The 12038-nt window shown below is 40.3% G+C and overlaps 1 protein-coding gene across 1 annotated transcript in view; it reads right to left on the reverse strand.

Moving 5' to 3' along the window:
- Positions 1-12038, reverse strand: part of HSPBAP1 (HSPB1 associated protein 1) — a 56389-nt gene that overhangs the window by 35143 nt on the left and 9208 nt on the right. The window contains exon 2 of the mRNA XM_027535408.1: positions 1688-1873. Within this exon, the coding sequence (XP_027391209.1) occupies positions 1688-1873 (186 nt within the window). The remainder of the gene's footprint in view (positions 1-1687; positions 1874-12038) is intronic.

A 12038-nucleotide genomic window follows, 5' to 3' on the forward strand; every position in this document is an offset into this window, starting at 1 on the left:
CAGCAATAAAAAGAAAATACAAATACATGCTACAACATGGGTAAATTTTAAAAACATGCTACATGAAAAAAAGCTAGACACAAAAGGCCACAACCAAACAATTCCATTTTTATATGTCCAGAACAGGCAAATCTATAAAAACAGGAAAGTAGATTAGTGGTTGCCAGGGGTGGAGAAGGGTGTGAATGAAGAGTGACCACCAGTGGGAACCAGATTTCTCTGCAGTGTGATGAAAATGTTCCGGAATTAGATAGTGGTGGTGATTGCACAAAATTATGAAGATGCTAAAAGCACTGAATTGTGTACTTTTAAGTGGTGGATTTTACATGAATTTTGTCCAAAGAACAGATTATCTTTCTACGAGACTTTCTGCTTCCCTTTTTCTTTTCTGCATGAGTACTAAGTTTAAAATGTCAAATTACTTTTAGTTCTTCTGTAAAACAGAATAATAATAGTTCCACTCTAAGTGGGCTTGAAGAAGATTAAGAGAGTTAATATGTATAAAGCACTCAGAACAGTGTCTGACACAATAGTTGTCAATAGATATTAGTAGTAGTATTTGGAGTCTAACCAGGAGGTGAAAAAAATTAAAATTTCTATTTTTCTTCAAATTACTTTTTAACAGAAACTTCAGTGAGTGCAAGATTTATGTGACTAAAATCAAGAAAACAAGAGCACAGGCTGATTTTCACATGGCTGCTGCTGGTCTAGCATTTAATTTAAAAATACAACGAACCACAATGAGGAGCCAAAGAGTTTATGTTAATACTGCTCTACCTGTCACTGAAGTATAAAGGGGTCCTAGAAACCAAAAACCCAGATATACATGAGAGAAAGAAGCTTAGAGAAGCTGGAAGAGAAACTGAGCATTTTTTAGTTCCTTTGGGGTTATTAATAGATATCCTTAATATCCTTAATATCTTCACAGAGCCACTTCACAGCAATGCTTAAAACATTATGAATTTCTAGACCATCAAATCTGTCCATATTTAAATAGAAGATACACACATATTCTGAAGCCAGACCATGATCATGGACTTCTTTAGATTAGGAACATTTCTAACCTGAACTGTTTTTTTTTTTTTTCCTTTAAATTAACTATTTTCAGAGTAATGGTAATTGCTTTCTCTGACTGTAAGGCAAAAAGAATCAGTTACAAGTCTTCAGGGAAAAAAGGGGAGCTGGCAAAATCTAGTTGCTTAAGAGGATGAAAAAAACAGCTTCACATATGTTTCACATTTATACAACACAACAGAGGTCAGACGGCTGATAAAGCAGAGAGATAAAATTACACCAAGACTAAGCACTATAAATAGTGACTGAAGTTACAAATAAAAGGACACATTCTACATGAGACAAAAATGGAGGGGACTGTCAGATTAGTATTGGTCTCTTTCAGTCAGGTAAGTAATAGCACAATTAACAAATATTTATTAAGTGTCTACCATGATCAATGAACTATGATAATATGAACAAATATATTTTACATGGGGTTATAAATTACAGGTTATTTAGCCTAAAAAAAGTCTTAAATTTTCCTTTGAAAACTTCTAATAAAGTTTCCCCATCTGCAAATGGTCAAAAAGAGGGTTAGAAATAAAAGGATTCTCCAGAGATAAAGAAACCATGGCTGAGATATGGGAACGTTATGAAGAGACATTATGATGACGATTCCTGGTAGTCCTACCTGTGTCCGTGCTTTTCGTTCCCATCCTAAATCGTATCTGCTTGCCATGAAGGACCTCAGAAAGATGTTTCGCAGTCCAGTGTTGTGCCGGCCAATCAAAAACCATGTTACAGAAGACTGCAGGTTGTTGTAAACACATTATGATTTCTTTTGCTTTCTCTGGTGTAAAAGGTTTGACATGTTTACCTAGGGAGAGAAATAAGAGAACTATATAGACAACTAAAAAGTTATTTAAGAAAATACGAAGTATAAACAGCTACTATTGTTTCTACTATGGCAAATCTTTTGGTGTAATTGTACTGCATTTACACTGTACTTCTAACTGTTTACATAAATATTTGGGCCCCAAAAGCCATAATTATTCAGTGAATTTTCTTAAATATTAAATTGTAGATGTTGGAAAATATTTACAATTTTCAACGTCAAAAAAATTTTTTAAAGGCTTTCCAAGTATGACACACATTTTAAAAGATGCAATTTTTTGAAAATATTATTTCCTAGAGAATTATGTAAGAAATATTGATGGGAATTACTCTTGCACAACTAGAGTGGCTGGAGTCAGCAACAATTCTACTTGATATAGCACAGGTTTATGCCAAAAAGACTACTGAACTCATACAGCAGTTGATTGGGGGGGAGGGGCAGGTAGGGAGAGGGGATTATTTTATTGAAAGATTTATAAAGATAAAAGATATGCTAGGGTGGATATCGGTGGTAACCCTTGATTCTGACTGCATGTATAATCTGTACAGGCGAATATGCACAACCTAACACTGATTTACTGAGGACGTCCATAAATTTCAATCACAGAATGTTAATCCCAGTAAAGATTGACATGCATTAAATAAAAGAACAAGTAAGTTTCTCTTTAAAGATATCTTAAGATGAAAGTCTGGTGGGGGGAAAGTTAAAAAATGATTCATACTCAGATCCGTAAAACATGTATTTTTGATTCTCTAGTACAATCAGTGAAACCCTCTATTTCCAGTTACCTGATCTGTTAATACACTTACCCTCTTAGGTCTCTATGTAAAAGAAGCCCCAGGTTTATCTTTAAGTGACCTTTATGTACTGAAAAGCCTGTTAAGGAAAACAGGCTGTAACCAGGAATTTTTTTTAAAAAATGCTGACTTATAAATGTATAGCCTATAAAAGTACAGGGTTACCTACACTGCATTGTACCAAATCTTCCTGGACTGGGAGTGCCTGGATTCCTTGTGTATGAAAATAGACAAGCCACAGTTTCAATTATATATTTTTAAAGTTTTGCTAGACCCTGAAAAGCTACAATACATTCATGATAGTACCTGTTGTTTGTGTCATATAAATTAGAACTACCTTTTGGAAAAAAACTGGGAAAATGAAGTAGAAGTCCCAAAGAACCACCTATTAACTTAACAACTCATGTTTGAGAAATTTGCTTTTAATAAAATAGGTAATTATAAGCCATATACATATTCATATATATGTGAATTATGAACATGTATATGACCATCAGGCCTATCAGTGAAATAAAACATACACATTTGCATAAAACATCTATTACCATAATTAAAAAACTGAAAATATAAACAATCTAATGTCTCAAAAATAGAAAAATAATTTACTAGATATTTCTCCCATGGTACAGGCCCCTGGTACATTCTGTTCATTAACAATAAAAACAAGGGCTCTATGGAAATATGTAGAGCTGTAGGGACCAGAGTTGACTCAGAGAGCTATTGCAACAGCCAAGCGAGAAGTGTGGTAATAAGGCCCTGAACAACAAGGGGTGGCAGTGAGAAAGGTAGAGATGGAAGACATGGAGAAATACTAGGAGAATAACATTAAAGACTACTACTACCACAGAGTGTGGGGTGGAAGGCAGATGCAGCTATGAGGAAGACAGTTTTCCAGACTTTCTGACTTGCCATGAGAGAAAAGTCAGAAGCAACATCTTCTGTTGGGAAGATGAGAGTTTGGTTTTGAACATCATCATCATCATCATTGTAACAATGGGTGTGTGCGTGCTTAGTCATGTCTGACTCTTTTGTGACCCATGGACTGTGGTCCACCAGGTTCCTCTGTCCATGGGATTTCCCCAGCAAGAATACTGGAGTGGGTTGCTATTTCCTCCTCCAAGGGATCTTCCTGACCCAGGGACTGAACCCATGTCTCTTGCGTCTCCTACATTGGCAGGTGGATTCTTTACCACTGTGACACCTGGATACCAGATATTTACTTGTGTAAGGCTTTACTATTTGCCACAAATTTTTACAGACATTAAAAGAAAAGTGCTCACTGGATCCTTTAAGAAGCCTGTAAAACACAGCTACAGAGGGTATTTCATTTCCATTATCCAAATGATAAGGAAAGTTCAGATGTCAAAGGTCAAAACACCAGTGCTGAGAGCACTACAGGTCAGGTTCTCCAGTTACAAGTCTGGTGCTCTTTCTATCACATAATCCTGCTTCCAAAGAATTAAAACCATAGGACTTACACTAGCACTAAAAACTCATAAAGACAGTATAACCTAAAGAAAGTTGGTGAAGGGAAACTTCAGATGGATTCACAGGTAACAGATACATGTGTGCTGTTGGGGACAGAGGGATGTTCTCATTTGTATGCATGTGTGTTGGGGGGAGTAGTTAATCCTGTAGTAGAGACTGCTAGTTGCCTACCTTATCCAGTATTTGTTCCCTTCTTCCTTGCTAACAGAACTTTGGGCAAGGAGAGTAGCCGAAAAATTACATTTCCTAGACTCCTTTGCAGATGTGAGTGACCAGAGATATATCTGGAAGTTGCTGAATCAGCCCTTCCCCACCTCATCCTCCTCTCCTACATGCTGCCTGGAAAACGGGTATCGTGGTTACCATCTTGAGAGATAAAACAAAGGCCAGGGAAACAGTGCACACCAGCTGACAGTATGCAAAGAATGTCCATCTTTGTGCCCCTGGACCAAAGCCAGCAAAATTCTACCTTCCGAATCCTTTCACATAAAACTAACTTGTAGTCAGGGCTCTGTTATTAGTTCATAACCGGTATAGCACCTTGCCTTCTGAGGCTGTGATTTTCAAGGACAACCGTATTCTCCCTAGAGTGCTCTGTAACAGGCTGAATGAATCATGGCTAGTGTGACCCACTGTAACATTCTTTCAGCTTTAAGGTTGTAAAATCTCAAGCTTTGAACATCTTGCTTCCAGAACTTTAAACGACAGAGAAAAATAGAAGTATCAGCCCTTTGGGGATGAGGATTTATTTACTCTGCTTATCTTAAATCAGAGCCAATAGATCACATGGCTTTGAATGTTCTCAAAACAGTCCTCATATTTTTACAACTAAGTACATCCCCTTGGATAGCAAGGAGATCCAACCAGTCAATCCTAAAGGAAATCAGTCCTGATTATTCATTGGAAGGACTGATGCTGAAGCTGAAACTCCAATACTTTGGCCAGCTGACGCGAAGAACTGACTCGTTAGAAAAGATCCTGATGCTGGGAAAGATTGAAGGTGGGAGGAAAAGGGGACAACAGAAGATGAGATGGTTGGATGGCATCACTGACTCAAGGGGCATGAGTTTGAGTAAGCTCCGGGAGTTGGTGATGGACAGTGAGGCCTGGCGTGCTGCGGTCCATGGGGTTGCAAACAGTCGGACATACCTGAGCAACTGAACTGAACTGAAAGCAGTCTTAGAAACATTAGTAATACATGAGTAATGTTTGGACAGAAGAGTTTTAAATAAGTAAATAAATACTTTTCCCTCTAACATAACATTAACTTTTTTAAAAACGTATCTAATGATCTCATAAGAAAAAACTCCAAACATCTCGGAGGTTATTTAAAAGAGATCCTAAAAACTAAAATTTGCTGAGAAAGTACCAGGCCCAGTGATTGGAATATATTAAATGTTCAAACATTTGCTAAATGAATGAAAAGTGCCATACAGCATATGCAGAATAGATCAGTAGACTGTTCACCATAACAGGAAATCAGCATATTTACAGAATTTCAAGCCTATCAGTGATATAAAACAATCAGCTGCTTGTGAAATAAAACTAATTTGGTTTCTGATAGTTTAATCAACAATGAACTGGGCTGTTAAATTAACAAATTTAAGTGTTATAATTTCTTTAAAGAAGAATGCAATCTGCATTGTATTAGTTAAATAGCCTAGGGATGCACCCAGTCATTCCATGAAAGAGATGTCTGCAAAGAGCTATAAAAATTCTGAAGCAACCTCAACAGCCTTTAAAGGATAAGTGTATTTAGGTCTAAACTTGCAGCAAGCAGCAATTTCTAATCAGATGACTTAGAAACTGCTGAAAAAACAGATTAGTGATCTACGTATCACACAGTAGTCTTTTCTCTCTCTAAATGTAGCATGTTATTTGGACAATTTATTACAGCTTTGGTAACAATTCTTTGGAGATAGTTAAACACCATCAAAAAGCAATTTACTTTGTTTTCAGTTAATTTTTTTTTTAATTAATGCAAAGTATAATATCAGTTGAAACCTAATTTCTCTGAATCTGCTAGCAATCTGGCTTCAGTCAATTAGTATTTGGCTTGGATTTGTATTTGAAATTTAAAATTTAAGACAAGAATATGGAAAATTTACCAAGTTTCCAGAATACGCTTCTGTCAATATTAATTGACAGAAAGTGGTGCTAGTGGTAAAGAACCCACCTGCTGGTGCAGGTAGACATAAGAGATGTGGGTTTGACCCCTGGGTTAGGAAGAGCCCCTGGAGGAGGGCATGGCAACCCACGCCAGTATTCTTACCTAGACAGAGGAGCCTGGTGGGCTACAGTCCACAGGGTGGCAAAGAGTCAGACACGACTAAAGTGACTTAGCACACACAACATAGAAAAAGATCCTGAAATTGAAATTAGCTCACCTCTCATGTCAGGTATAATTTTAATAACTATGAATTTTGAAGTTAATAGTTCCACATTTTAAAAATTTCAGAGGGTGATATAAGGGTAAACCTCAAGTTATAATACAGAGACTCACCATAGTGATACAGTAAGAACAAAGAATTGGGTCCTAGTATTGTGAGCTAATTTATTTCTAAATATATACTATGTAAGTCCATGATGGCTTCATCAATCTGATGACTACTGTATATACACACAATTCATCTATCATCTGGAATGGTATGCTGCTGCTGCTGCTAAGTCGCGTCAGTCTTGTCCGACTCTGTGTGATCCCATAGAAGGCAGCCCACCAGGCTCCCCCATCCCTGGGATTCTCCAGGCAAGAACACTGGAGTGGGTTGCCATTTACTTCTCCAATGCATGAAAGCGAAAAGTGAAAGTGAAGTCACTCAGTCGTGTCTGACTCTTCGTGACCCCATGGACTGCAACCTACCAGGCTCCTCCGTCCATGGGATTCTCCAGGCAAGAGTACTGGAGTGGGGTGCCATTGCCTTCTCTGCTAGAATGGTATATATCAGGGTAAAAAATAATGAACATTTAGACCAGGTCAGAAAAACTCTAATAGAATTATGCAAGTACTTAGCCAGTCACAGAAAGACAAACATGGTATTATTCCACTTATATGACGTATCTAACAGCCCAATTCAAACAGAAAGTAGAATGGCAATTACCTGGGCTGAGGAGAGAGGAACAAGGGGAGTTGTTTCCTGGGTACAAAGTTTCAGATTTGCAAAATGAAAGGATCTGGAGATCTGTTTCAAATTAATGTGAATATACTTACTATGAACAGTACTTTTAAAAATGGTTCAGTTCAGTTTAGTTCAGTTCAGTTGTTCAGTCATGTTCCACTCTTAGCGACCCCATGGACTGCAGCATGCCAGGCCTCAATGTCCATCACCAACTCCTGGAGTTTACTTGAACTCATGTCCATTGACTCAGTGATGCCATCCAACCATGTCATCCTCTGTTGTCCCCTTCTCTTGACTTCAATCTTTCCCAGCATCAGGGTCTTTTCAAATGAGTCAGCTCTTCGCATCAGGTGGCCAAAGTATTGGAGTTTCAGCTTCAACATCCGTCCTTCTAATGAACACCCAGGACTGATCTCCTTTAGGATGGACTGGTTGGATCTCCTTGCAGTCCAAGGGACTCTCAAGAGTCTTCTACACCACAGTTCAAAAACATCAATTCTATTGCGCTCAGCTTTCTTTATAGTCCAATTTTCACATCCATACATGACTACTGGAAAAAATATAGCCTTGCCTAGATGGACCTTTGTTGGCAAAGTAATGTCTCTGCTTTTTAATATGCTGTCTAGGTCGGTCATAACTTTTCTTCAAAGGAGTAAGTGTCTTTTCATTTCATGGCTGCAGTCACCATCTGCAGTGATTTTGGAGCCCCCCAAAATAAAGTCTGCCACTATTTCTGCTGTTTCTCCATCTATTTGCCATGAAGTGATGGGACCAGATGCCATGATCTTAGTTTTCTGAATGCTGAGCTTTAAGTCAACTGTTTCACTCTCCTCTTTCACTTTCATCAAGAGGCTCTTTAGTTCCTCTTCACTTTCTGCCATAAGGGTGGTGTCATCTGCATATCTGAGGTTATTGATATTTCTCCCAGCATTCTTGATTCTAGCTTGTACTTCCTCCAGCCCAGCATTTCTCATGATGTACTCTGCATGTAAGTTAAATAAGCACGGTGACAATATACAGCCTTGACGGACTCCTTTTCCTATTTGGAACCAGTCTGTTGTTCCATGTCCAGTTCTAACTGTTGCTTCTTGACCTGAATACAGATTTCTCAAGAGGCAGGTCAGGTGGTCTGGTATTCCCATCTCTTTCAGAATTTTCCACAGTTTATTGTGATCTACACAGGAAAAGGCTTTGTTATAGTCAATAACGCAGATGTTTTTCTGGAACTCTCTTGATTTTTTCAAAGATTCAGCAGATGTTGGCAATTTGATCTCTGGTTCCTCTGCCTTTTCTAAAACCAGCTTGAACATCTGGAAGTTCACGGTTCACGTACTGTTGAAGCCTGGTTTGGAGAATTTTGAGCATTACTTTACTAGCGTGTGAGATGAGTGCAACTGTGCGGTAGTTTGAGCATTCTTTGGCATTGTCTTTCTTTGAGACTGGAATGAAAACTGACCTTTTCCAATCCTGTGACCACTGCTGAGTTTTCCAAATTTGCTGGCATATTGACTGCAGCACTTTCACAGCATCATCTTTCAGGATTTGAAATAGCTCAACTGGAATTCCATCACCTCCACTAGTTTTTTTCATAGTGATGCTTCCTAAGGCCCACTTGACTTCATACTCCAGATGTCTGGCTCTAGGTGAGTGACCACACCATCGTGATTATCTGGGTCATGAAGATCTTTTTTATATAGTTCTTCTGTGTATTCTTGCCACCTCTTCTTAATATCTTCTGTTTCTGTTAAGTCCATACCATTTCTGTCCTTTATTGTGCCCATCTGTGCATGAAATGTTCCCTTGGTATCTCTAATTTTCTTGAAGAGATCTCTAGTCTTTCCCATTCTTTGTTTTCCTCTATTTCTTTGCACTGATCACTGAAGAGGCTTTTTTATCTCTCCTTGCTCTTTTTTGGAACTCTGCATCTCATCGCTGGAGCAGCTCAGAGGAGATACCCCATGTCCAAGGTCAGGAGCGGCGGCTGCACTTCACTGGACGGGCTGTGTAGAGATACCCCACGTCCAAGGTCACAGAAACCCCAGTAAGATGGTAGGCACTGAAGCGGCTGTGAGGAGATACCCCACAGCCAAGGGCAAAGGAGAAGTGCTGGGAGCCACCACGGGAGATCCCACCTATGACAAAGGTCATGTAGAGAAGACCTGACAGGCAAAGGCGGACCAGGACTCAAGGGATTCCCTGGACCTGCTCGAGCATCTACCCCAAAACCAAAATCTGTCTGTCTACTGTTTACTATATTATGCCTTTCACCAACTCTTCTGACATTAACAGGGGGCTATCCCCGACCACCTTTCTCTGAAGAAAATCAACTTAGGGCTCTAGTTAATAAGTCTCCTGGGCTTGAAAGGAGTATTTCAATTCTAACCCCTCTGTCACCATTTTAGCTTGCTTGGCAGGTTTATCCATACTCTTGCAACTAACGCACATGATTGTTCACAACACCCCAAGCATAACCTTCGAGCGATAAAAAAGCTTTATTAGAATAATACTGCATTGTTGAGCCAATGTTTGCTACCAAGTTTCCTTGCCCTTTACCCAATGTGCGTCTGGGACTGCATTAGCTGGTATAGTTGGTATGCAAGAAAAACAAGCAGTAGCCTTGGCATTAGCAACATAAGACCCTTGAGTTAATAAGTTCTTTCTTTGTCGTAACTCACTGCCCCTTTGCTCCATAAGAATGTAGCTGGGTTTCCTGAGGGGGACTGCAGATTGGAAAGATAAAGGGAAAGCAAGTTTTCTGGTTGACCAACCTTTATCAAGAAAGAGTTACAAAATGTTAACAGCCCACAGCGCCAGAAGATAATGTATATAAGACCTTTGTTTATGAATAGCTATGCAAAAAATGTCCTGGTTTCGATAAAGATAAAATTGAGCTGAGTAATGTTGAGCTGAGTCTGCATGACTCTGCAAATGTGAAACTCAGGGTATAAAAGCCCCTTTTGAAAATAAAGCTATGGATTCCACTTCACCAGAGCTCTGGTCTCTGTGTCTTTCTCTCTCTCGTCTTTCTTTCTCTGTCACTCTCCTTTTTTTTCAGGCTGATTCCCTGGAGCACAGAGGCTCTCTGAGTTCACCTTTTTGCCCAGGCTTCTAAGACCCAATTGAGAAGGTGCTCTGCATCTTTGCTCCATCAAGAGGGTGCCTGAGGCCTCCGTGAACAGAGCAAGTCCCGTGTCAGGGGCTTTACTGGCTTTCTGTGTAAACCAAGGAATATCAGCCTCTTTCTCTCTTCTTTATTCTTTCTCCTTTATTCTTTTATCATTCGACCCCGGACCATCAGGTTCCAGTCCATTATAAGACCCATGTCATCTCTCTCGCCGACGCCATCCATCCTGAGGGTACCCTTGGATCCTGCTGGGGCTGGACCCCGGCAGAGAAGCCCCAGCCAGACAGTAGGAGGGGCAAATTTGCGTTTAGAATCAAACCCCATTCCTGCCAGAGACACTCAGAGGGCTCAAACAAACTTTCTGAGCACCAGGACCCAGGGACCCCACAGAGACTGAGACAGAACTGTGTTTGAGCATCTCCTGTAGAGGTATGGGTCGGCAATGGTCTGCCGCAGGGACAGGGGCTCTGGGTGTGGGTTTGGCATAAGTCTGCTTGGAGGAGGTCACCATTAACCCCACCATAGACCTGCCAGAACTTATACAGGACTGGGAAATAGACTCTTGGAGGGCACAAAAGAACTTTGTGCACCAGGACCCAGGAGAAAGGAACAGTGACCCCACAGGAGACTGACCCGGACTTGCCTGTGGGTGTCCGGGAGTCTCCGGCAAAGGCGTGGGTCAGTAGTGGCCTGCTGCAGGGTTGGGGGCACAGACTGTAGCAGTACATGCATGGGATCTTCTGCAGGAGGTCACCATTATCTTCATTACCTCCACCATAGTTTGGTCCCAGGTAAACAGTAGGGAGGGAACACAGCTCCACCCATCAACAGAAAATTGGATTAAAGATTTACTGAGCATGGCCCCCCATTCAGTAAGGATTTACTGAACAAGATCCAGTATCCCCCTCAGTCAGTCTATCCCATCAGGAAGCTTTCATAAGCCTCTTATCCTCCTCTATTAGAGGGCAAACAGACTAAAAACCACAACCACAGAAAACTAACCAATCTGATCACATGGACCACAGCCTTGTCTAACTCATTGAAACTATGAGCCATGCCATGTATGTCCACCCAAGACAGGTCATGGTGGAGAGGTCTGACAAAATGTGGTCCACTGGAGAAGGGAATGGCAAACCAATTCAGTATTCTTGCCTTGAGAACCCCATGAACAGTATGAAAAGGCAGAAAGATAGGACACTGAAAGATGAACTCCCCAGGTCGGTAGGGGCCCAGTATGCTACTGGAGATCAGTGGAGAAATGATGGGAGTTAAACCAAAAACAACACCCAGTTGTGGATGTGACTGGTGATGGAAGCAAGGTCCGATGCTGTAAAGAGCAATACTGCATAGGAACCTGGAATGTTAGATCCATGAATCAAGGCAAATTGGAAGTGGTCAAACAGGAGATGAAAAGAGTGAACATTGACATTTTAGGAATCAGCGAACTAAAATGGACTGGAATGGGTGATTTTAACTCAGATGACCATCATATCTACTACTGTGGGCAAGAGCCCCTTAGAATAAATGGAGTAGCCATCATAGTCAACAAAAGAGTACGAAATGCACTACTTGGATGCAGTCTCAAAAATGACAGAATGATCTCTGTTTCCAAGGCAAACCAT

Source organism: Bos indicus x Bos taurus, chromosome 1 (assembly GCF_003369695.1).
Source record: "Bos indicus x Bos taurus breed Angus x Brahman F1 hybrid chromosome 1, Bos_hybrid_MaternalHap_v2.0, whole genome shotgun sequence".
In the NCBI taxonomy this organism is placed as follows: domain Eukaryota; kingdom Metazoa; phylum Chordata; class Mammalia; order Artiodactyla; family Bovidae; genus Bos; species Bos indicus x Bos taurus.